This window comes from Genypterus blacodes, unplaced genomic scaffold (assembly GCF_046128005.1).
Source record: "Genypterus blacodes isolate CSIRO-AG114 ecotype Tasmania unplaced genomic scaffold, CSIRO-AGI_Gbla_v1 ptg000156l_1, whole genome shotgun sequence".
NCBI classification, from domain to species: Eukaryota; Metazoa; Chordata; class Actinopteri; order Ophidiiformes; family Ophidiidae; genus Genypterus; species Genypterus blacodes.
Genome location: NW_027466957.1, coordinates 3155240 through 3179765, shown reverse-complemented (window position 1 = coordinate 3179765; position 24526 = coordinate 3155240). Strand labels below are relative to the sequence as shown.

At 39.6% G+C, this 24526-nt stretch overlaps 1 protein-coding gene across 1 annotated transcript; it reads right to left on the bottom strand.

Moving 5' to 3' along the window:
* On the bottom strand, positions 1-23839 carry gabrd (gamma-aminobutyric acid type A receptor subunit delta). The gene is made up of 9 exons (XM_076166789.1): positions 23574-23839; positions 11977-12092; positions 10362-10429; positions 8736-8956; positions 6843-6925; positions 3799-3936; positions 3206-3361; positions 1882-2093; positions 1-1011 (listed from the first exon to the last, which is right to left on the bottom strand). The coding sequence occupies exons 1-9, from the start codon at positions 23639-23641 to the stop codon at positions 688-690; spliced, it is 1386 nt and encodes a 461-aa protein (XP_076022904.1). The 5' UTR covers positions 23642-23839; the 3' UTR covers positions 1-687.
* Between the last annotated feature and the right edge of the window lie 687 nt (positions 23840-24526).

The window sequence follows — 24526 nt, the reverse complement described above, 5'->3', positions numbered from 1 at the left end:
TGGTGAGGAAACAGGCAGAACCGGCAGGAGGAGATAAGACAATCCAGATGGTGTCCTAAACAAAAAATGAATTGGAAAAACGGGTGGAGGACGAAAGGGGGTGGGGTGAAGCTATGGTGGGGATGAGGTTGATTGAGTTATCAGCCATGCAGAATAGTTGTACCCCTCATCTTGTTATCCTGTTTTTCGGGGGTGGTGCTTTGCTTGCGAAGATAACAGGCAGTCCTTTCCAGATTGTGGCTTTGAGTTAGCTGTAATCTAATTAAAGTTGTTTGTGTTAGATGTGAGCAGGTATACAAGCTGGATGATTTCTAATAGTGTCCTGTGGTGAGTCAGTGGTGGAATGAAGAATTCTAGCTTGTTTATTTAGCTATGGATGGTGTTGGGAATTTTGGGAATTTCGTGAGAAGTGAGCCTCCAACAGGCAGCAAAGTCCTTTCCATATTTGTGGATCTATACTTAAATATGCAAAGTCTTGTTAACACTTTTTAAACTCTTAACTACTTCCATTAATTATCATCTTTCCATATTCATGGCCATTACACTTCATTTCGTCTGAAGTTTGTACAGTGGCCTGCAGTATATTTAGCTGTACCAGTCTTCTGGAGTTTAAATTGGCACAGCTCCAACAGTTTCTTTTATGTACAGCCTGGGGTGGCATCAATTCAGCGTCCTGCTGCCTACATCTCACATGGTGTATGCCACCCAGTAGATTACGTTGACCACGGCAAAAGTAAATGGGAACACAGCCCTGGCGTAGATGTCGATGGTGTCAGCATCGATGGGCTTGCAGATGCACCTGGAGCAGCACTTCTTTTCCTCCTCACTCTCATCTGGCTGCCGGGACCTTCTTCTTCTCGGCTCAACCTCTTCACTGCCACCCTCCCCAGGAATATCACTAGCAGAGCGTTGCGCCCGGCCATGACGGTTGGAAATCACAACTCCCTGATTCATGCCTGTGACCGACAGTGAAAACAGAACCATGGCCTGCTTGCCATTCTTCACTATGGACTGTAAAGAGACAAAGAGACAGAAAGTGTGAACTTCTAGTCCTGAGTGAGCATCAAACATTCATCACATTTTTTGGCCTTTTGGATGAGCAGATGACATTGATCAGAAGTGGCTTATACACAAGTATGAACAATTTATTCACACTGAGTCTATCTGTAACTTTCTTTAGTCGCCTTTTATCATCAAGAACATGGCCAGAGGTCAACCATTTCTCTCTCAAGCCAACACAGATGCATGCTTTCATTACCAGCAGGATTCACAATTGCAACCATTGTTACAGATTTGAATCCCAATTCAGATTAATGCTACATCCTATATTTTCATAGCCTCTTGTTGCACCTTGGACATGTGTACCAATGATCGCTGCTACATCATTTATAATGATAATAAAAAATTGTCACTTATACGTGAAGGTACAAATGTATCTGTATCTTCTAAGTAATCATACCAAATATATGGGTCATAAAAGAAACAATAAACAAACAACAGTATACAATAACTCATCATATCAGTGAGTCTGATTGACTTTAAATTCTACCAAATTGCTGTTTGTGCAAAACCTTTATATTCACAGACAGTATTAATCAAATAAAAAGGTTCATTTGAAGCTGCACCTCAGAAATATGAGGATCAACAGGAAAGGGAATAGACAGTATAATGAGCTCTCTCACTCCCTGTGGGGAAATCCTCTATTTTCCAGCCCTTCTCCAGTGCCAAATTATATCCTTGCTCAAGGTCACTTCAGCAGGAAACAGGGTTGAATCTGGTTCTCTGGTTGAGGTGTGCTCATTACTCATCACAGCCCATTGCTTCCCTGTACTTTGTTATGTGATGCTGCCTAATGGGTCCATAATGGGAATGGTGTCTCACCTCAGAGCTGAGCTTGTTGGCCTTCACCTTGGCCTTCTCTTTCAGTCGGTAGTCAGCGTTATAATGAGCAAAGGCATACTCAATGAGTGCCGCAAAGACAAACACATAACAGATCCAGAAGTAGACATCTAATGCCTTGATGGCTGATGCCCGTGGCAGGGATGAACGGGCGCTGACCATCAGGGTGGTCATGGTAAGAACGGTTGTGATCCCTGTGAAGGATAGAGATAGACAATAAAAGTTAGGGTTATGTGGACTCATAATGTTGTATGTGGATTCAAGTTATAAACCGATCAAATTTGTACTCAAGATTTTTAAACAGAGGGTAAAAATACACACTATAAGAAATACAAAGAAAACAATATAATCAAAACATTTATGAAACAAAATTGTGTAAAACTAAATTAAGTAACAACAAATGAAAAAAGAAGTCATCACTAAAAATGAATATGAATAATAATACTAATCAATTCCTTACAACTCAGTGTCATCATCATCATCTTTTGTTATCAAAAGCAAAGCATACATGGGTGGTATTAGGATCATCTCATATTAAGAGGTCTATATAATGTATGTAGGTAACCAGTGTCCTCTCCAATTATGCTACACATGTAATAGACAAGCCGCTTTGGTTTCATGATATTATAAGTTTTAATAAAATTCGAAAGCTTAATTTGCAAAAACAGATGACTCAGTTTTTATTTAAAGGTAAAAGAAATGTGTTTTTGTTTTATAATGTGCATTCCCAGTAACGTCAGTCAAACTGACGGAGTGGAATCTGAATGAACTAAAAAAATAAGTGTAACAAAAAGTTTAATCTGTTTGTACAAATTAACCCCATTGGATGGATTCTATTGACTTTCGTGACCACAGACTTCTCCCAGAATGATTATCAACTATACACATGAATTATCAAAGTCAAGCATGCTCATGTTTCCTAGAGGATCAACCCTTTTCATTCCAGGCACTTTCACCCTCAGGCTAAACTGTCAACATTGTTCAAAAGTATTGCATAAATAATTTTGCAGATTGCCATGAAGTTTGTTGAGATCATGCTCCAAAGTGCATCCTTTGATTACTTGGTTTTAAAGGCACCATGGCCCTTCCTCAAACTTTTTTCCTCAAACTTTTCCATAGCTACGGTAGGATGTAGTGACCATTAAAGAGGATGATGGTAGTAGGACCTACTAGTGGCACCTTTTTCCTTTAGTGAAATATCGGACTAGTAGTATAAGCTTACATGGTCTAACCCTGTGACAGGTCTTCAAGTCTTTTTTAATTTTTTTTTTGCTCCTTTAAAATTCAGAAGGGAGGTCATACCAACCTAAAGACACCCGTGCGGGCACTGCCGATTGGCTGATCCAGAAGGACACCCAGGACATGGCAACCAGTAATATGGAGGGCATGTATGACTGGATGATGTAGACGCCTCTATTACGTCTCAGCTCGAACCGAAGACTGAGCCTTGGAAAACGTCCCGCTGGGAAGCAGTGAATAGACAAAATGTTTGTTCAGAGGAAGCTAATTAGAAGATAATACTCAAAAATATCTTTTGTGTAAGAAATTGTTGTTTAAGATTGCTGGTGTTATGGTATTTCTGTCTGCTAGAGCTCCTGTAGGGTGTATTGTAAATTAAAACGCTTGCAGAATGCATTTTTTTGAAAACAGCTATCATCCTCTAAACCTCCTGCCTGCCTCAGCAGGAAGTCTGACTTCATTCCGTCTATGCACAGAACATGACCAGAGAAGTGCCTTGAGTTAAAAACAAAATCCTGCCTTAAAAAGAATCTGAAAAGATTTTTCTTCAAAATATGCACACCAAGTACAAAAGTGGTACATAATGTATCAAACGTTAAAGACACATGCAAGAGGTTCTCAGACTGACAGTGGAAAAAAGGGAGCGATACGAAGGCTCACCAGATTTGAAGTTCATCATCTCTGTAACAAAACGATAGTCAGTGATGGTAAATTGGGAGAGTTCCAGTTTATCCAGGCCATGAATGTGCCTCTGGCTCTCTGACCAGTGGTACACAATGTCCTCTGAGGAGTAACCATCTACAATGGAAAAGAAAAAAAGTTATTGACATTTATAGTGTTGCGAAGAAAGTTTTAGATTGAACATTTGACAAGCATGCAGCAACGTTATTGCCATGTTTGCATACATGAATGGAAAGAGGAGAGATTGTAATGACTTACAATCAGCATGTGTCATAAGAAAGATTGTTCCTCCCTCGATCTAGCATGGCATTGTGCAATAACCATGAATATTCCTGTATTAATGTGAGTGATATTTATACATTTTTTTTTGCATTGATTATTTTTATATGCTCCATTCACTTTGTATGGATTTATTTAACAGCATCCAAACCATCAGTGATAACACCATCCACCCACATCTTTCCTACCTTGTGATTCTTGACCAAACTGACTGACACATAACATGGGCTTTTTATTTATTTTTGTAATCAGAGCACTCTGGTTAGAAAGACACCACTCCTTATCAGTGATGTGTTGTTCACGAACGGACTGGCTCAAAGAAAAAAAAATTTCATTCCATTTTCAGTTGTAGAGGACAAGGGATTTAGAAGCACCACCCAGGCTCTCAAACCAGTGTATGATCTTCCAAGCAGGAAAACACTCTCTGACAGCTGATTGCTGGAATTCAAGGACCTCCACTTCCTTCTTGTCTGTTACATGTCACTTTGTAGAAAATTATAAAATGGTGTCCTGTCTGCTGGACTGTTTGAGTTTAGTGACACATTTCAAAGCTTTTTCAAGTCAGAGGTTGACAGACACTACAGACACTACGTATCTGCCCTGTCTGGTCCACCTTGGGGATATTAACACTTGCTGCTACCTATTCACTGAAACTTCCAGGAGTGATTACTTCAGCTGTTTGGCTAAGGGCATAACATTACATTACATTACGATCATTTGACGCTTTTATCCAAAGCGACTTATTACATTTATTACAATTGAGGGTGAGCAATTGAGGGTTCGGTGCCTTGCTCAGGGGCACCTCGGCAGGGACTCGAACCGGCAACCCTCCGGTTCTTAAGCGGAAGCTCTACCCACTCGACTACTGCCTCCCACTGTGGGTGGTCCCTACCACTACTTACACTACACTACTACAATAGTCTGAAATACCACTGAGTATCTATCACATCATGCTTCTACATTCTCACATTCTACTCTTCTTAGGGAGGACCACTCAAGCTTTGGCGACCGGAACAATCTGTTCCTTGTAATGCGGGACCATTATGTTTAACAGCCAACAGGTTCAGTGTATGTGTGCTTCCATTCCCTTTCACTTCTACAATATTTTTTCTTCTCAGTTTCAGTGTCTGTAAGCTCAGTTAGTTGTTAGTCTGTATCTGCATTTTTCTCACATCAAAAGTACTACAGCTTCTGTATGTTCTTCCATTTTGAAGCATTCTTCCCACTGTTATCCGCATATGCCACAGCTCCAACTTTCCCTTTCCCTTTACCTGTAATCCGCTATATCATCCTTGTCCTTAGTCCATTTAGTTGACTTACTGTCTTTATTCCTGTTGGCTCAAGGCTAGCATGTTCTGGCAATGTGTCTTGTCTTTTTAACATTTATGGCATTCCAACTCTTGAAAATGGCAGTTGTCTGGTTTATGACCTTTGCCTCTTCAGGGCTCAAGCCTCCTGTTTCTGTCCCACTGCCTTATCAAATGGCTTCGGTATATGCTACCTTCCTGAGATGAGCCATTGATGGGTTTGCCATCCACTAGGTGTCTGGATTTAAACTTGCATCTCTCTAAAATGATGTTTGTCTTTGGCACAATATGGTTTGCAGCAAGGCAGTTAATTTACTTCCTTTTTCCCCTGATGGTTTTTATGTTGCAAGTGCATTATCAGGTCAAGTCTATAGCCCAATATCACATATAATGTCTCAAAGGGCTTTACAGACCCACAACATCAGGAAAGTCCCGACTCTGCCCAAATCTCTCTCAGAAGACAAGGAAAAAGACTCAAAGAAAACCTTAATCTATAGGGAAATGAGGATTCCAAGTCCACGAACTGCCGGGTGTGAAATAGGAACATCCAGTGGGATTATACAGAAGTACAATAAAGCATGAGGAGCAGAACACAAACAGTCATGAAGTAGGAAATAACATGTAGGACAGAGACGCAGGAGAGAGAGAGAGAAGGATGATACAGTATGATATGATAAAAGCACAATTCAATACAATTTAATCCTATGAGTGAGAGCGCTTTTCCTGGAGGAGCAGGTCATGTGGTAGTTAGAGTGTGGGCCTGTCTTCCCTAAAGTTCACAGACATAACTTTTGCCTTTTCGACACTGCTCCAGTCCATTTCCCTCAAATTGTTCTCGTTTTAAGCTTTAAATCCTTCAATTTTTCATTTCAATTTACACTGTGCTAATTTCCTGGCTCAATTGAGTTTTCAGTTTCTTTTCAGCCCAAAGAAATCTTATCCAAGTAGCCAAAAATATGTGTACTAACAGAGGTTAACAGGGAAACTACACAGAGTAAGCAAACTACGATGAACAGTTATGAGGAGGCAGGTGCACACTCTCAGCTCTGAACAGAAGCTCTGCCTATTAGAGAGCCAGTATTGATGATATACAAGTATAATCAATACCCACACATACACACTGGTATATCTTATCTGAACTCAATGCACTGTGTTAAGCCTTTGCAGACTGTAGTGTGACACACTGTGCGCTCAGGGTCACTTTGAAATAATGCTGGTTTGATTCTGTGTCTGTTCTCACAATTGATGTACTGTTGTGTACCCACTTTGTAGACAAACCTGGAGTAAATATTCTTTGCATTATCTATTAATTGAACTGTTTTGGGTGTCTGGATAGTTCAAATAGTTATTTGAAGCCAAACAGCACTCTGGAGCAACTCTACTGATTGTTTTCTTGATGCTATTTGTATAAGCAATCAAAGATTAATTTAAACATACAGCTTTCCAGGTCCAGCATACACTCCTGCTCATCCATGGGATACTTGGTGAGGTCCATATCACATGCCACCGTCGAGGTGATCCTAGACGCAAAACAACACGATTCAACAAAACTTGGTATGCACTTGGTACACATAAAAAATACTTTTATTTACCCAGAGAAAGTCAATTGAGCATCACAATCGTTTATAAATGTCAAGGTTGACTGTAGGTTTATATTGGCTGTGGTTTGGATGGCGTTTATTTTAATAATCTGACACCTGCATTTCTCAACTGAATAAGCGTAACATCCCCCACAGATCTTTTGACTTAGGCAGTGTTACTTATGTGGCCCACTTAAATGTCCAACTCAGAATTGGGCCCAAAATGCATGAATGAGCACATAACTAATGTGTGCTACAATGAGTCAGCAAAGTCTCTGAGCTGACTCCACCACCAAATGACCTTTTCCCTGATAATTGCTCTGCATTCAGAAGAGGAAACACTCACTGAAATTGTTACATATTAAATGTTTGACCCTAACTAGTTAAGTATCAGGCTCAGCAAGCTAGTCAACACCAAAAGAATACTAATGCTATGTTAACTGTGGCTAAATGACGATCAGATCTCTTAGATTTTAGCATGTTCATGTAGTGTGCAGACATGTTGTCTTGATAAACAACATTGAACTAAAGTTTGCCAGGCTCCACTTGCTTGGTTTGATTGGGCATGTAGCTGCAGTGAAGTAAAACCACTTCACTGCAAAGTGCTTCAAGTAGCTGTTCTCCATACCCCATGCTGAGAGGCTTATCGCTAAATCAGTGGTCAAGAGGCAGGGTACAGCTTGGACTGCTATGATTATTCTACATGCAGCTGTCTTGATCTTTAGGGATATTAATGGAAAACAGTAGTTCTGAACTGTTCTGGATGAACCTACATAGCTATTGAAGATAAATTAAAACAGTTTGTACTAGCCCTGCACAAGACATAACACTTGAACAACAATTGCAAATATCTGACACATTCTGCCCTACTGTTGTTAGATCTACTAAGGGGTTGTACTAAGTGTGCCGTTGTTCTTAATCACCACCATGTCTCCGCATAATATATAATATAATAATATAGTTTGAATGAAAAATGGCAAGCAAGAGTTATGAAATTACCACATGCAGTCAGACTTGCAGTGAACATTTATGACAATGTGGCTAAATAGCAGTCCTTTTCATCCCCACAGAGTCTGTCTCTGTCTACACTAGTTATGTAATGTAATGTAATTTATTAATTGTTCATTTGTGTGCTAAATCGGAACACCATAGCCTCATACTGTCTGAGAGAATCTAATGCTCCAAAACTAACCAGTGACCAAATTAGGACCTGGGCTATCATGGACCTTTGCAATGTGAAAATTGTAGGTCCAAAAACTGCAGTACTGATGCACGACATTGCACAACGTGGAAGCCTAGTTTGCACTGAAACAGCACTATTGCAGACAATGCTGATAGTTGTACATTTGTAGCCTGACTAGGCACCCAGGTATGCCTAGATATACAGTATAAACCTTTTATCTGGATATGAAGGTGACACACATGACAAGCAGTTTGAGTGAGTCTATGGATTGAAAACACTGTTTAAAAAATTAATAACATAATAAACATGAAAAACCTTTTGATTTATTGTGCAAACCCACAAAAACAGGGGCAAAAAGATAACCTCCTTGGTGGGGGAAAATATCTGTGCTCGAGATTCTGAGTGAGTGGGTTAAATAAAACTATAAAGACTTTGCTTGTGGGAAGAAAAAGAAACACAGCATTAAATATTAACATTGTTTTGACATCTGCTGAAACAACTGCATATGATGAAGGCCAATAGCACTCAAAGCTCCATACAGCAGCTCAATGATTTAATCCTTCATACCTGCTGCTGTATAGAATGACGCCATTAGGCTGCAGGCGTATCAGCTTGTTCTCCACAGTGACATCATGAAACCAAGCAGATTTGGCATTGACAATGAAGGTATCAGGCAGCCAGAGCTTGTCCACAAAGCGACTGTCCAGCCCCAGAGTCTTGTTAGTGTGGTTGTAAGACAGGCGGTCATCATGCCAGCTCTGCCGCAGGAACACGGTCATGGTATACTCCTGCAAGTACATGCACACACACGCGCTCAAACACACACACACGCACACACGCACACACACACACACACACACACACACAGACACATACACACACACTGAGTCAAAGGCATGTGGACAGACTTTAATTAAAGACAGAAGACACAGTGAATACACTCAGCTATTGCTATGCTGTGCCTCAATAATCAGAGGTTGGAAATAAGGATAATCCACAGGCCAGTCGTTGAATATATTTCCGCTCATTTAAGAATTAAATGTTATCCAAAAAAGGGCTTGGTAGATGTTTGAATTCTTTGAAGCAGGGCCCTGAGCCTTATACAGAGCAAACCTCAGCAAATACAATGAGAAATACACTCAACGAGATGCTGCAACTGTGCCATTGCTTTGACAGAAGAATACAGTTTTAATCAAGTTCATAATTTTTACAAAAAAATCATAAACAAATAATCATTACGGAAAATCATCAATAAATTATATTGTGAAAATTAAAGACGAGATGCCAGTGAGAGCCACTGTGGGAATTTTCACCATTAATATTCATGAGACGATGCGCAACATATTTATCTTGTAATCTATATGATCATTCATGATATATATTCTATTTGATGACCGCGATGAGGGTCACTTACTGAATAGTTTAAATGTATTATTTAAGTGTTATTTAACATTGGGTAGACTGAAGTAAAGGAATATATTTGAGTTGTGACGGCAATCTGTAAGAACTAACTCGGTAGAAGCAGAAACTGATTTTGGTAAGATTTAATAAACACATTCATGATTAATGATAATCATCATAAAAACTACCAAATCTAAGGGACACTGTATTAATCCAACCTGGAAATGTGACTTCAAATGTTTCGACCCTCAGAACAATAGACATGTACATGATGTTCAGGATTACGGGAAAGATGAAAAGGAAGGATAGGGATGGTGGTGAAAGGACAAGGACCAAGGATGGGAAAAGATGAAAGGAGGGAAAAGATTGCAACATTTCTGTATTTGAAACAGAATGTATGATACTGCTACTACGCTCATGTAAAGTAAATCTAGATAAGTGAAGATGACAGACTTACTGCTCAGGGAATCAGTTATCCTACAGTAGGTGAAATGTCTTGCGTCTCTGATTCATAATGACTGAGCCCAGTTGTAATAACAAATCACCACAAATCTCTCGTTTCTTCCTTTAGGCTAAATGCACCAACGTTTTCTGAAATTATTTGTGCAGAGTGGAATATTGTCTTTGCTGTTTGAATTGCCCTGCTGTCACACTTAGGTTTTCCAACTCCTTACCTGGGATAAATAAGGATTATGCTAACAAAAACGTTTGATATCTGAATGTGAAAAGCAGCGAGAATCTGCTGCACAAAGAACAATCAGAAGAAGAGAAGACATAGACTCTATACGTTACCATGTTGGCCTCTGAGATGTGATCAATGCTGGCCACTTCAATAGCCATGGCCACGTTCACTGGTGGCCCTGCAGAAGAAGAGATGAGAAAAGAAGCAAACATGCACACCATCACCCTCCACCCACCCAACATTCACACACACACACACACACCCATACCTTCTCCGATAACTTTAACTTATCAATGTCAGTCCCTCCCATCCTTATTTCCCACCATGTGTTACCCACCCACCATGATCCCCAGTTTAACCATGCTAAGTGGCACATCACACTGTTGGCATACACAGCACTGGGCTTTCATGGACTTGTACAGAGCAAGCTTCTGCCAACACATACATACACACACATACACACTAGAACATTTTCACTTAACAGTTTGCTGTATGATTTGAATGGAGTCGCTTATGTCTTTGGATTCAAGAGGGACGAAATGTGCGGGGAGCTCACTGATGCAGAGCAGAAAGGCTATTTATACTGAACATTAAGGAATCATACATTACCATTCCTCCACAATTCAACACGTTCCATAAGAATTTAGAACAAATCATAACCATTTATTACAAATCACATCGCCCATGCACCAGATGCATGTTTAGGGCATGTCAAGGTCAGCAGTACTTGAATCTGCTGCTGATGCAAAACAAGTGCATTTTAGAATCATCCTTTAGTGGACATACAGATTCATAATACATTTGTAAAAATTACACTTTTAAGATATACATGTTTACTGGTAGTAAAGCATTTTGCTGGAGAGAAAGTATGACTCGAGAATGTCATTTGTAATTTTAAAAAAATGGGTTATATTTGTAAGTATTTTTGTGTATTTCACAAATTAATGTACCTCTTACACTGAAAGTTGAAAAAATATATAAATGCTTTTACATTCAGGGGAATTATCTTAATTTTACTTTTTAAACACTATTACTTTCATTATGTGAGATTACACAAATCTGATTTGTTATTGCCTTGTGAATTTGTGTGAGGTTTTATGAAACAAAGAAAATGTACTACCTATAAAAGGACATGAGCTGAATGAAAGGAAATGCTTCAAACTGATATGATTCCTCAGTGGCCATAAAGAGCCTTTTACTTCAGTTTTAATTTTAACAGTGGCATCAACAGGCATGTGGTGAAAGGTTCAAATGATGCTGCATTATGAGTCTGAGCGGAGGCATGTCGTGCACAGGGCAGTGTTCGTACGTGTGTGTGAGTCTGATGATAGCGGTGGTCCTGCTCCTCATTTTCACCTTTGCTCAGCTGAGTTAAGCTGTGAGATTGAGAAATCTATCGCTGTGGTCATTGGATGTTTCACATCTTGCAGCCATTCTTAGCAAAGTCTCCAGAGTGGTGCTGTTTGTTTGCACCACCAATCTGCCTCTCTTACTTGATCCCTTCTACAAAGCTCCTCCTTGCCTAAATTTGTGTGTGTCAACAAGAGATTCGGCTTACCAAAGACTCAAAGCAGGTATCACACAAAGTATATACAGATTTCTTTCTAATTTTGTACTATTTTGATCCTTGTTATTGTCATTTGCGTTGGGTTATGCTAAGGATGGCTGTAAATGTAAAGGGATGAACTGCAATCCAACACCGCGAGCAGTAGATCTCATACTCACCTCCTATCCCAGGGCGAAAATTTCTGGCATAACCCTTCATTAATTCATCCAGATTAGGTAACCAGGATATTTCAATGTCTGTACCTACATAGTCGCCAATGTCACTCAGCATGGCCCTAAAGGAGACAAACAGCAAACACAGCAGCCTTCAGCTGTCATCCTGTCACATCCAGAAACCTGCATGAACTTCACATACAGCTGGCCAGCGTGATGTAGGAACATGCACAGATGCACAGAAACAAACAGTTTCAGAGTGTGGTGCCACTCTAACTGTTCATCTGCAAAGAAAGACTGGTGTTAGAAATCACACATATAAATCAGGTTAGACCAAGGATTCTTTATCCACTTATTAGGTATTCTTTTCTAAACTATACTGTTTTATCATAGTAATAATAACATAATGATAATATATAATGATAACTTGGAAATTAATCTGTGTATTATTGGCAGTTCAGGACATTATTTAGTATTTAACAGTGAAACAAATGTAAATACAAATTAGAAGGAGCTGTGAGAAAGTCCGGGAAATTGACTCATATGACATCCAAAGCATAAACAAGCAAAGCCAAAGCTGTAAATTGAGGGGTTAATTTTGCTAAAAGGTCCCAGTAGTACAGTAGTACTCAGAAGTCACATGAGTCATTTTCCCTTCCTACAGCAAGAAAAGTCTGCATACAGTTCTTAAAATGCACGGATAATAACACTGAAAAAATATGTACATTGAAAATAATTGGTTTTGTTATTATAATATCAGAAATTCCTTATGCTTATGTTTCAAAAACATCATGTTGTACTGTCCTTCAGGACCTCTTCATTTCCAAGAATGCACAATGCACACATCCATTAGTACTGTTGATTTGACATATACTACATTAGTGTAGGTTAATAACACTCTAACTGAAACAGCCTTGCATACTTGAAAATATATACAGATAATAATAAAAGTCAAATGTAGCCTAACCCCTTCATATAAGCCAACGCAAGCTTTGATAACCCACTGCCATATTATATGATCATTACAAAAGCAACATAGCACAAATACCACCAGGTGGCAGTTTTGCTTTCTGTAAGTGTATGCATGTAAACAGATACAGCCTGAGGTTTTGGTCACACCGTATGTGGTAACAATCTTTTCAATTAAGCATATTATGCTTAAGTTGTTCCATTAATATAATAGGACATGTGCAGCTTTAGAGGCCAAATTGACACCTGGTGATGAAAAATCTTACTTCAACTCAGAATCAAGAGGGAAAGAGCCAACAGAGGGGCTTGGCAGAATGAGTTATTTTTGACAAACAATGGAAAGCCGTTCAATGAGCTAAGAAGCATGTCAGACACTTGAGCAAGCACACCTCAGCTGCAAGAGAAGCACCTGCCGAAAAACCTGCCAGTAACACACCACCTGCACAAAAACATGGAGTATGAACTGTACATTATGAAACCATATGCTGTGTTTCCTTGGAGTCCATTTTGTAGTGGCAGCTGTATTTTTAGTTGGGTAATCACTGTCATGTCAGGAAAAAATGGGAACACTGAGTGGATTAATTAATCATTATGTGAATCCTGGATTTCTTTAGAAATTGGCAGCTTCTAAATCTGGACATGAAGAGCTTTTCCTTCAAGAATCTGTAATGTGCCAAGGTCACAAATGCCTTATCACATGAAGGGACAGAAAGTGGAATGAGGGTGAAATTTAAACAGGGACCAAATCAAATCCTATGTATTATATAGCATCCTGTTTAATGTTTCTAAAATTGTTTCATAAAAATATATCTATACATTCATAGATATATGAATGTATAGATATACCTGTGATATTTGCATCAAGGCAGCAGTTCTATATGTGACTTGAACATTACATGGATTTGGTTGTATCAATATGACCCATCTGCTTTAAGCAAAATCACAATTCTTGATTTCATCCATTCTACATCATCAGTCCTGGACCGCAGGACCACAGGGCAGCAAAGTGTCAATATCTACTTTGTCTCTCCTCACCTATGAATTCAATCATGTGTATTCACATGATCAAGAGTTGATGTGTGCCATATCTTGATAAGCTAAATCCATTCACTTGATTAGTCAGGTCTGCAGGACAGGAGCAGCAGCTTAGACTGTCATATTATCATATTATCGCAGCTATTCCAGTTAAAGATTGCAAATATCTTTCTGAACTCCAGAAGAGCATTATTCTGGGCTCTATGGACACGAGGTAGAAACATTCCCAGATATAGTAACAATTTTACAGTACCATCATTTTTACCTAGTGAACTTCCTGTTATAATCACATTTTCACGTTTTCCCTGACTTAAGCGTTGATGCCTCATGGTGCTGTGATTTGACAGTGAAGGTGGAGTATATGAGATTTTCTGCCTTGGATTTTCTGTCCGTCTTGAATTTCCACCTCTGAACAGACACACCATTTTGAGATATTTTTCATTTTCCAAGTTAGAACTGTGGTTTTTGTTACACAGCTCAGGTCCAAACAAGCTTCCATCAACTGAATTAAGTTTGTATCACTGGATTACTTTGTATTAATCACTTAAAGAGAGTAACAATATGGGCGTGTGGTCAGTTCATAAAATATTGCTCCCAAAAGGATAGATCAAAGAGGAAGGGAGAAAATCTTAAAATCTACTGCAACTATAACTGTAATCTGAACTGAACTTAAACTGAAACTGAACTGAAAATTCCTGAATGAGCCTTTTTATGATTACGATGGCTATGTGGCTTTGTGGTTAGTTGGGGTGAATATGAGCATGAGAGCCTGTGTATCTCTACAGCTGTATGCCAATACACTGACTTGCTGACCGCTCGAGTGTATGCTTTTTAACTTTTCATACTGGCAATTAAATGCAGTGGCCACCTCCTTAAATTGGTGTTTGTGTCATTAATTTACCACAATACTTTGCTGATTGATGATTGTTGAGGACCTGCAAAGCTTTCCCGATACGAAATAATCGCCAGCAGGTGTAATGGTTTCTTATTGAATCTTGTGTAGCCTATACAATCACTTATATATTACTATCACATCCTTATCTTGACATTGCGCTATTCCTCACGCTACTCACATCACCTGCCATTGTTACAAAGGGTTAAAGATTCTTGAAAGAAATTGTAGAGGTTTAGTACTAAGTACTGTGGAGTGTCTCTTGAGTGGCACATGGAGGAATTCGAGAACTGGATTTATGCTGTCTCATTATGCAATTCAGTCTTGTGCACTGGAGCCCTGTCAGCCCTGTGATGGACTGGTGACCCGTCCAGGCTGTAGCGTGCTTCCCATCCAATTGACTTCTGGGATACACTCCACAGTATATAAATTGTATGTAAGAAATGTAAGAATGATGAATGATCACAATGTGCCCAAAAAGTCTGAAAGAAATCCTCACATCACTCTGCAAGAAAGGGCAAGTAGGAAACATCCCTGTTCACTATATCCTATATGGGGTTGAATGTTAGTGCGGTGTTTAGAGAGATAAACCAAACTCCACATTCCCTCAAACCTCCATCTGTGGTAAAACTGTTCAAAGCCCCTATTTCCAGACGACGCCTGTTCCTCTTCCTTCGATATCCCATTTTCATTAAATGCATCTCCTGAGGCCTGGATCTGCAACCGGCATGTTTATGAGCTAACATTAAACAGATGGTGAGAGGAGATGGAGAAGAGAAAAGAAAAAAGAGCGGCAGCCTGTCTCAAATCTATGGCGTCTCTTCATGATCATAAGTGCTGCACACGTTAATAAGCCTCATGAGTGTTAAACAGTAACACCGATAGTAACCTGTACATGCCAAACATCAGCCCCCTTCACTGACCTGTCACTACACACAGTCTGTCACTATATCATTTGCTTTATTGGAACCAGTATCAGAGGAGCAACATTACAAAAACATTGAAATTCAATTAGATGAATTATAATTTAACCAAGTAAGGTATTATAAACAGGTGCAGTGTAGATAAGATAAGGTAAGATAAGATTTGTCAGATCACATGTAATTACATACACGCACATTTTTCTTGCACCCCCTCTTGTATATCACGCCCCTGGAGCAGGTGGGGGTTCGGTGCCTTGCTTACAGGCACCTCGGCAGTGTCCTGGAGGCCAGCAGCCAGTCCACTTTCTTGGTCCCCCTAAGGACTGAGCCAATGCCGCCCCTGTGTGTGTAGTTGTGCATGCATGTGTGTATGTGTGTGTGTGTGTACATACTGTATGTTTGTGCATTAGTTCCAGTGAACTCAATATTGGAGCTGAGTCATATATTCAGCAAATTGGGCACCCTCACACCTTTTAATACCTATATTAGCATTGCCATGGTACATTTCAGCAGTGTAAAACAGCTTTGGGTAACAGGGGTGTGTCTGGGGAGGGCCCTGAGGTGGCACAAGCCCCACGTGGGTGCCCCAAAAAAACAAATGATTTATATGTTAACCAAAGATATTGCATTAAAACATAATTCCAGCACATGAAGATCCAGTGTGGTGGACTCACATCATTTATGTGGAAGCAAGTCAGGTGTAAATGCAATGTGTATAGCTGAGACACATCTACAAATGCCAACTCTGCTCACTATCATTCTTTAAGCTATTTTGAGTGTGAGTTACACCTTGCCATTAATGGATACCTGCACCTGGGACATGGAGCAGTCACAGCCCCTGCATAAAAGTTCTTATGTTATCAATAACTCAAAAGTTATTTTGGAAAAAGAAAATGATTATGGAAAGGGGAAGCAAGCCCATGCAGCAAGGAGGAAGGAAGGTCTTCATACAGATCAACCTGTCTACTGACATCCAATCACACTGCAGGCAGCATCGAGATAATGAGATTGCAACCTGACTCAGTGACCTCAGCCTCTATTGAAAGGTTAGGGCTTTTTCATATTAAAGTTTTGGCATCATCTTGCCTCTGATAAACAGGTAGGATCCTTCAAATGCATTTTGTTTTCAATGAGTGTAAACGTCTCAATTAATTCTATTTCATACTTAAATCTGGTGTGCACAAATACAAATACATTGTTTACACTTAAGATATGTTTGAATTCTTGTAGAACAAATTACATGTCAAGATGTCATTATATTGAAGTAAATTTGAGTTGAATAATTCCAGATTCCACTGTCCACTAATCTCTGTCATCGCCAAATGGGATGTGGAGACCTCTTTGAGCTGCACATATTCCATAACATTTTCTCAAGATGGTTAAAATAGTTTTGGGTAACAAGGGTGTGTCTGGGGAGGGCCCTGAGGTGGCACTAGCCCCATGTGGGTGCCCCAAAAGAACAAATGATGTATATCTTATATAATACTTGCTCCCTGATGCAGAATAACACTTGTGAACACTTGTAACAATGTACACACCTTACTAGGTTATTTAGCTAGTGGTATCACAGCTAACTAATGAGCATCAAAGATATCAGGGTACAAGTGTTCAAATGTTACTTGGTTCAGTTCAGTTCCACACAGAAAACAATCCAAGTGTGATTGATCAGAGATGTCTTAGGATGGCAGTAACACAATCACAACAGGAATATATTTACTATGCCAGGATAACTAAATAACAAACACTGTGATCCTTACATGGTGATCATGAAAATCCATGATCAGGATCCAAACTAAACAAAAGCTGAATTTGACATTAAGACACTGAAGAAAGTCACAACTACTTTACATGATTGCCTCAGATGGCAGATAGGCGAATGGAGCTCATTCTGAATAGATACAACTACATGCTAACCTTCTACATGTTCATCTGAAGACATGCTAAATGAGCATGATAGTTTACCACCTTCACACATCCGTTTTAATTGCTATGAATAATCAAAGGTGTAATTTACTCATCATTAATCACGTCACATTCTTTTAGATCCGCTTCTATGTGATTTGAAATTGTGTGTTCAAACCACAAGTTCACTGCTCAAGAGTTTCTTTGGTACCATACTGCTTTGATCCACATCTGATTGTGGTTGGTGCGCTCAGACTTGCTCAAATGAGCAGTTGACAGATTGAATTGCACCAAACCAAAGAGTGAAACATACCAATTTCTGCTTTTGCACAGTCTTGAACATTACGTAAAAAAGGCAAAGCTCCTCCATTATAACAGTAGGTTTTTGTAATAAACTCTTTGGCTCAAAATCTAGACAGCCAAAACTAAACCTGAAAACATAGCATGTGATACTCCAGCCCACCTGGGCCCCCTCTCATGAACTGGTCTGGGCATGCCCCTGCTCAGTGAATCCCTTCTTCAATTAAGGAGACAGTCATTGCATTTGCATACGCATGATGCTCTGAAAAAAATATGTAAGAGGCATGTATGGAGAATCAATAGGACTCCACAGTTTACCGAATATACATGAAGTGTTGCATAATTGTATGTAAGGAGAGACAGTCAGGTTTGGAAATTCGTGTGAACGCTTAATCTAATTATCACATTTACAGAAACCTTTCATGGATTTTTACCATTTCAGTCTTCTACATGTAATTGAAAAAAATCTAATTATTGTTGCAATGAGAGTATACTCACAGTTTTAACATGCACATAAATGTACTGAGCAATATTAACAAAATAAAAAGATAGAACATGTTGTCTTATCCAACTATTCTCCACGCCTCCACAGGGTCAGTAGCTAGTAGGAGTCTAGGTGCACTTCAGCATTGCCATGAACCCTGGTTCTCTAGTTGTTCTCTCACTATACACATAAATTAACTGAAGGAATCTGCTGGATGAACATGTTGGTTGAGGACATGCAGTACAGTTCACCACTGAGCAAGCTCCTCTGCTCTCTCTCTAACAGCCCAAACAAACATAGTTACTCCAAATATAAAAACCCTGACGTGTCCATTTCCAGCCTCACGACTCAACACTTCACTGCACACAGAAGCGTTTTATGGGCCACAAACCCTGCTCAGTGCCAGAGGATCAGGTTGTGCAGATAGAACACAAAATACAGACGTAAGTTGACAAGTTATGTCACTTGTTTTTAGTTTATTCTGTTTTTGCTTTACTAGGTACAATAACCCTCGTATTGTCCTTGGGGTCAATTTGACTTCAAGGACTAAAGAAGTTGATAAAATATGTTTTCTTTCTAACATTGAGGATGTGCTGCTGAAATTTGAATATAATCTGAACCTATTTTTTTTAAACAGTAGATGAATAAATAATGACAATGGATTAAAAAAAAACAGAATGTCATGACATGTACAACTCAATAAAAAAAGCTTACTTTTTCCAAATAGAAACTATAATAGCTATCAAATAAACAAGCAAATATAAAATAATCTATTAAAATATTTAAAGTTATAGTGATAAAGTAAAGTGATTCAATGCTATTTTATAATACTTAAAAGTCATAAATGTCATGCAGCCGGTTTTTCAGGTCAAATCATTGCGTTATTGCGAAAAGTCCTCTGTGGATTTATCCGCTGACTTAGCCTCTTATAGGGATTAGCTGGGAGCACCGTGTCACCTGAACCATTTACAGACAAGTGTGATAGACTAGAGGCCAGAAAATGTTACAATATCGTCCTGCTGCAGCACATCAACACATTTGACCACAGTGCAATTTGTCCTCCTTGTGTCCACTTCAAAATAAATCTCTCTAATCCACTCTCAAGACAAATTAAATTAGAGGGCACCCTTAAAGAACAGAAACACCCAATCAACAAAAAAGAGAAAGAGAGGTAGCTGACATAGCAGTTGCTGTTCATTTAGAAAAATGGAAGATAATGTCATTAGTAAAAGGAAAGTAACTGTTGGTTCTCTTAAAGGCTATCTGGTTTAAAAAATAAGTTAAAGTGCTGTTCAAGGATGACACATGCGACATAACATGAGAGTAATTAGAAAACAATCGAATGAGATGAGGATAGGGTGAAAGACAGCAAAAACTGCTAAAGCAAAACATAGTGACAAGCTTGTAGTCGTGACAGAGCAACAGTGCCCAACACTAAAAGTGAGTTTTTTCATTAAGATTTAGTGGGAAAGATGAACCAAATCCATCCGGACAATTTAACAAAACAGTGCTAAATAGTGCAAGAACTCTAGATATCATCAGTATTTTCCACATGGTTAGAGATAAACTATGAACCTTTCAGAGCATGAAAGTACTGATGCTTTATGTTATCAAAAAGTGGTCTGGAACAAAGGATGTAATAGGCCAGGAGGCACCAGAGAGGACACGTAATGTTTACCTGAACCACACGACAAGCAGCAGTACTTTCAATTTCATAATAGAAAGGAAATAAATAATTCAGTTAAAGAAGAGGTCAGAATTGAGCTGGAGGTCATAGTTAATGAAGGAGTTCAGTAAAAGGTGAGCTCCAGCCTCACACTGACCAAGTTCCATGCTGGGGGAAAGCAATGGGTTTCCAAATGGAAATGGAAAGAAAACGCACAAGTGCAATAAACCTGGTTGAAAGATGAGTAAGGAAGTTCATTTTAATTTTACTTTAACAGTTTTTGTATGGCTAAATTACACATCTATCTACAAAAGAATGCTTCTATATGTCAGTATACCGTTCTTTAGTCTTATTGGCAGTTACTCCCCTTGTCACTTACACAACATGTTTAGGGGTCGTCAGCAGTTGCAGATATGGAACACACAGTATATCTCCTGTGTTTTGGACAGATTTAGACAGGAGGATAGTGGCTCTTGGGGTCACACCCTGATGAGCCTCTGATTCCGAACTTTCGTTGGCGACCGGCCAAATATGGTTGCCAAGTGGATATTTAGGCCAAAATTGTGATTTATCCTAAGTTAATAGGTGCTGTCTGAGGATATTGGAACATCACTTGAGCAAAGTCCAATGGGGCAAGCAACACACATGCTGAGACACTCCCAAAGGATGCATCAAAGCCCCATTATCTCAGCCATTGATATGTAAGAGAAAACCAGGGCATTTGTTAATACTTATTTCTCTTTCCCACACACCAATTACATTTTGAAGAGCAATGTCATGGCGTATAGTGCTTCTATTAATTGAAGACGCACACAGATTTTTATATGATTATAACAATTCAGATTCAATTGGGTTTCATTCATCTATAAGTAATTATTTAGTACAATTACACATTTTAACATGTCTGACCTCACAGTGACTCCTGATGGACCCTTGTAGAATCTTTACTCTTTACGCCACCACATCCCCAGAACAGAGCAACGTAGTGGCAAAAAAGGAATGTATAAAACTGACAGAAACAATGTCGGCAATCTTGAAAAATCCCTGCTTTCATCTGAACTTTGTTATCACGTTGAAATAATTGTCTTAATCTCACAGGCAGCTGGTGAGAGGCTGCATTATTAAAGGATCTGCTATATTCAGCTTGCTTTCTTAGCAGCTAAGTTACACAAGATTTAGCTTTGTTCATCCCCATTCTGAACTACATCTGACGTAGTGCTGCTGTTTGTATGCCTTTGCTTCGCCCTGCAAAGAGCTGAATGAAGTCTTCATGTACATTTACTGCAAACTCAGCAGTTCCCAAATTAAACCCCTCCAGTGGCAAACCACTTGAAAATTTGTGACAAATTACACCTCTCTTGTAGTCCATTGGTTGGACGGTGCTCTGCAGCTGATTTAATCTACTGAAATCCTCACAGTGTTGTAGAAAGGCCTAAAGCTTTTCAGTGTATACGTTCACGTCCTTCCTTGAACGCATCTGCCCAATGAATATAAATGTACAAGAGCATTTAAATGCTCAAGTGCTTGCTAAACTGACCTTTCTTTGGACTTCTATAGAGGAAATACTTGGGTCTGATTGCATGCTAATAATTTCATACATTTACTCTGTAACATTTGTTAACATTGCAGCTTTTTGATGGCAAATACAAGCAAAAGTCAATAAAGCTTAATTGCCAAAATCAATTTCGACTCAATGTCTGTGTTTGTACGTCTCAATGTTTATAGAACCAACACTGACTGTGCGCCATTGTTTTAGTGTATTGTGTATTCCTCTATTATTTGGGGTTTGCAGCTTGTTCTGTTTAATCAAGCATCAAACACATACCGAATAATCCATACTTTTTTATTAAGCATCTATATTTGTTGCATGCATTAAAGGGAGCAGACACATCTAGGTAATGCAGATTGTGTGTGGTGCAGTGAATGGTAAGTGACACTTGAGCTGAAATAAAAAAACTGTGAAATGTACGCCACACACCAACGATGGCAAGGTATGACTGAGCTAAGCACCTTCTGTGAAATGGATTAACGAGGAGCTAAAAACAGATGCAGAGTACTAGTGTTCTGAGGGGGGAGTGAGAAAAATAAACTTATGAGTTTGCAACAGAAAAATGCACATTTGCAACTTGAAACTTTAAACCAATACAGCAATGTGTGTGACTGTGTGTATGTGTGTGTGTGTGGGCAGAGAGAGAGAAAGGAGGAGGAGAACGCAAGCTAAGACATAATGAGGTGCAAGAGAAAGCCTACACTCGCATTGTACTGAGAGCATAACAATCAGAACAGCAGTGGCAATATAGCTGGAAAACCCAATTACAACAGCTTTACTCCCTCTACTGGTGTACAGCCACAAGGGACAATTGAAGTTTTTTGGCCAAAGTCTACCCAAAGATGATATGGCTTCACCTTTTGACATTTCTATGAAATGCATTTGACATCATTTGGGGCTTGGGAAATAGAGGCTCAATTGCAGACACTAGTTAACCTGGAGTAATGTTTTTCGCAATATACAACAGATCATGTTTTGTTCTGAATTTAGTCATGTGACCTCTCTGAAAATCACATCACATGCAGCTGCACCTCACCAGTGTCCCTATTCATGATCTGGTAAATCGCAATCCCTCCTCTCTTCAGGTTACAACATACTCTATGGAATATTGACACATATACATTCTAAAGGCAAAATATGAACCACCCATACTGAACACTGCAAGAGGTTTTATATGGCAGCTTTCCATCATTCCAAAAGTGCCAGCATCTCTTCCCGTTTCTTAATAAACTCCCTAACTGTCCTTCTCTGTTGCTTTTATGTCACATGTCTCAGGCTGCATAGATGTAAAGGTGTGTACATAGAGGCATCTGTGCAGTGGGCCTGTGCTGCTCCATGAACATGATGGGACCATCCCATATTTGACCCCTGGTGAACAGGCCTGGAAGTTGATAGGTGACATTATCTGCCATACAAAAATAGCACCCATCACCTGAACTCAGCCTCATCTCCATTTAAAAACATCCCCTAGTGTTATGCATATGCATTATGCAAATATGGTTATTGGATCCACATCCCTAGAGGTAAGGCAAAAGAAAAGGCTCACTAAAAGCTGCGTGCTTTTTACATGGCAGCACAAAATGCAGACAAGCATGCATTCATTTGACACATATTACACACTAAAAATACATTCAATATTCATCAAGGTGATAATAATTAAACTGGTTGGCAATATGTATGAGGAGAGCATCGTCTCATACATATTGGAGAGTGATTGGTTGCCTCATGATGATGCTGGTCTTTAGTTTACCGCCTATCGATAAGAAATCATGCAATCCGCAAAATATTGCCTCCATTTTTCTCTAGTTGGCGTTATTTATTTAATTTTGGAGAGCTAATACGTGTAATAAGACACCGTCAAATTAAAGCAAAACTGATCTTACCAAGTGAATATATCCCCTCCGACGAAGAGCAGAGCCAGACTTGACAACACAAAAGTTGCGATCTCCATTCCTCACGCTTTGAGATAATCGTCTCTAGAACAAAGTTTCCCGAAATGGAAACCGATTTGTGTTTTATTTAGTACGATCTCATCGTGATCCGGCTGTACGGAAAAGAAAGTAAAGTGCGCTTCTGATGCTGAAGATGATGGTGCTGATCATGATTTGCCATGACCAATCTCTCTAAACCCGCTGCGACCAGGAGCGCACCGAGAGAGGAAGGGTGGAAAAGTCCAGATCCGACGACCGCGACAGCAAGCCGAGCCAACGCGTGTCCTCCAGCAACAGAGCAGAGCTAGAGAGGGAGAGCGGGAGGAGGAGAGGGGGACATTCACACACAGAGAGAGAGAGAGAGAGAGAGAGAGAGACTAATCTGTCGATCGTCGTTTCTTTGCTTGGCCTCTAAACGTCAGATTAAATCTGGCCAGGGAAGGAGGGTGTGTGTGTGTGTGGGTGGATGAGTTTGTGTGTGGGTGGATGAGAGTGTGTGTGGGTGATGGGTGTATGTTACGAATATAGGACTTCTATTATGTCATGTTTGGCACATTTTCAATCACCTCCATTACGTGTGACTAACATTTGGTACAACAAAAACTGCCAGAGAGTAACACCTCAAGGCCAAGGGGGTCCAGGTGTCCTGCAGGGGGTCTCCATCCCCCATCAAGCAGAGATGTGTGTAACCCAGACCACTGAATGTGCTGAATTTGAATGGGGATCATTGAAATCTATAGTGAAATCAATGTCGGGCATGTGATAGGAGCTGTGGTCTTTATTTTTGGGGGCTTCTGGTCAGTATCAATGTGTGAGAAATGGTGTGAAGAGAGGTTTTACCAGGTCCACACCTCCCTCCCTATGCCATGAACAGCTGCATAATCCGCCTAAAGGTTACTATACAG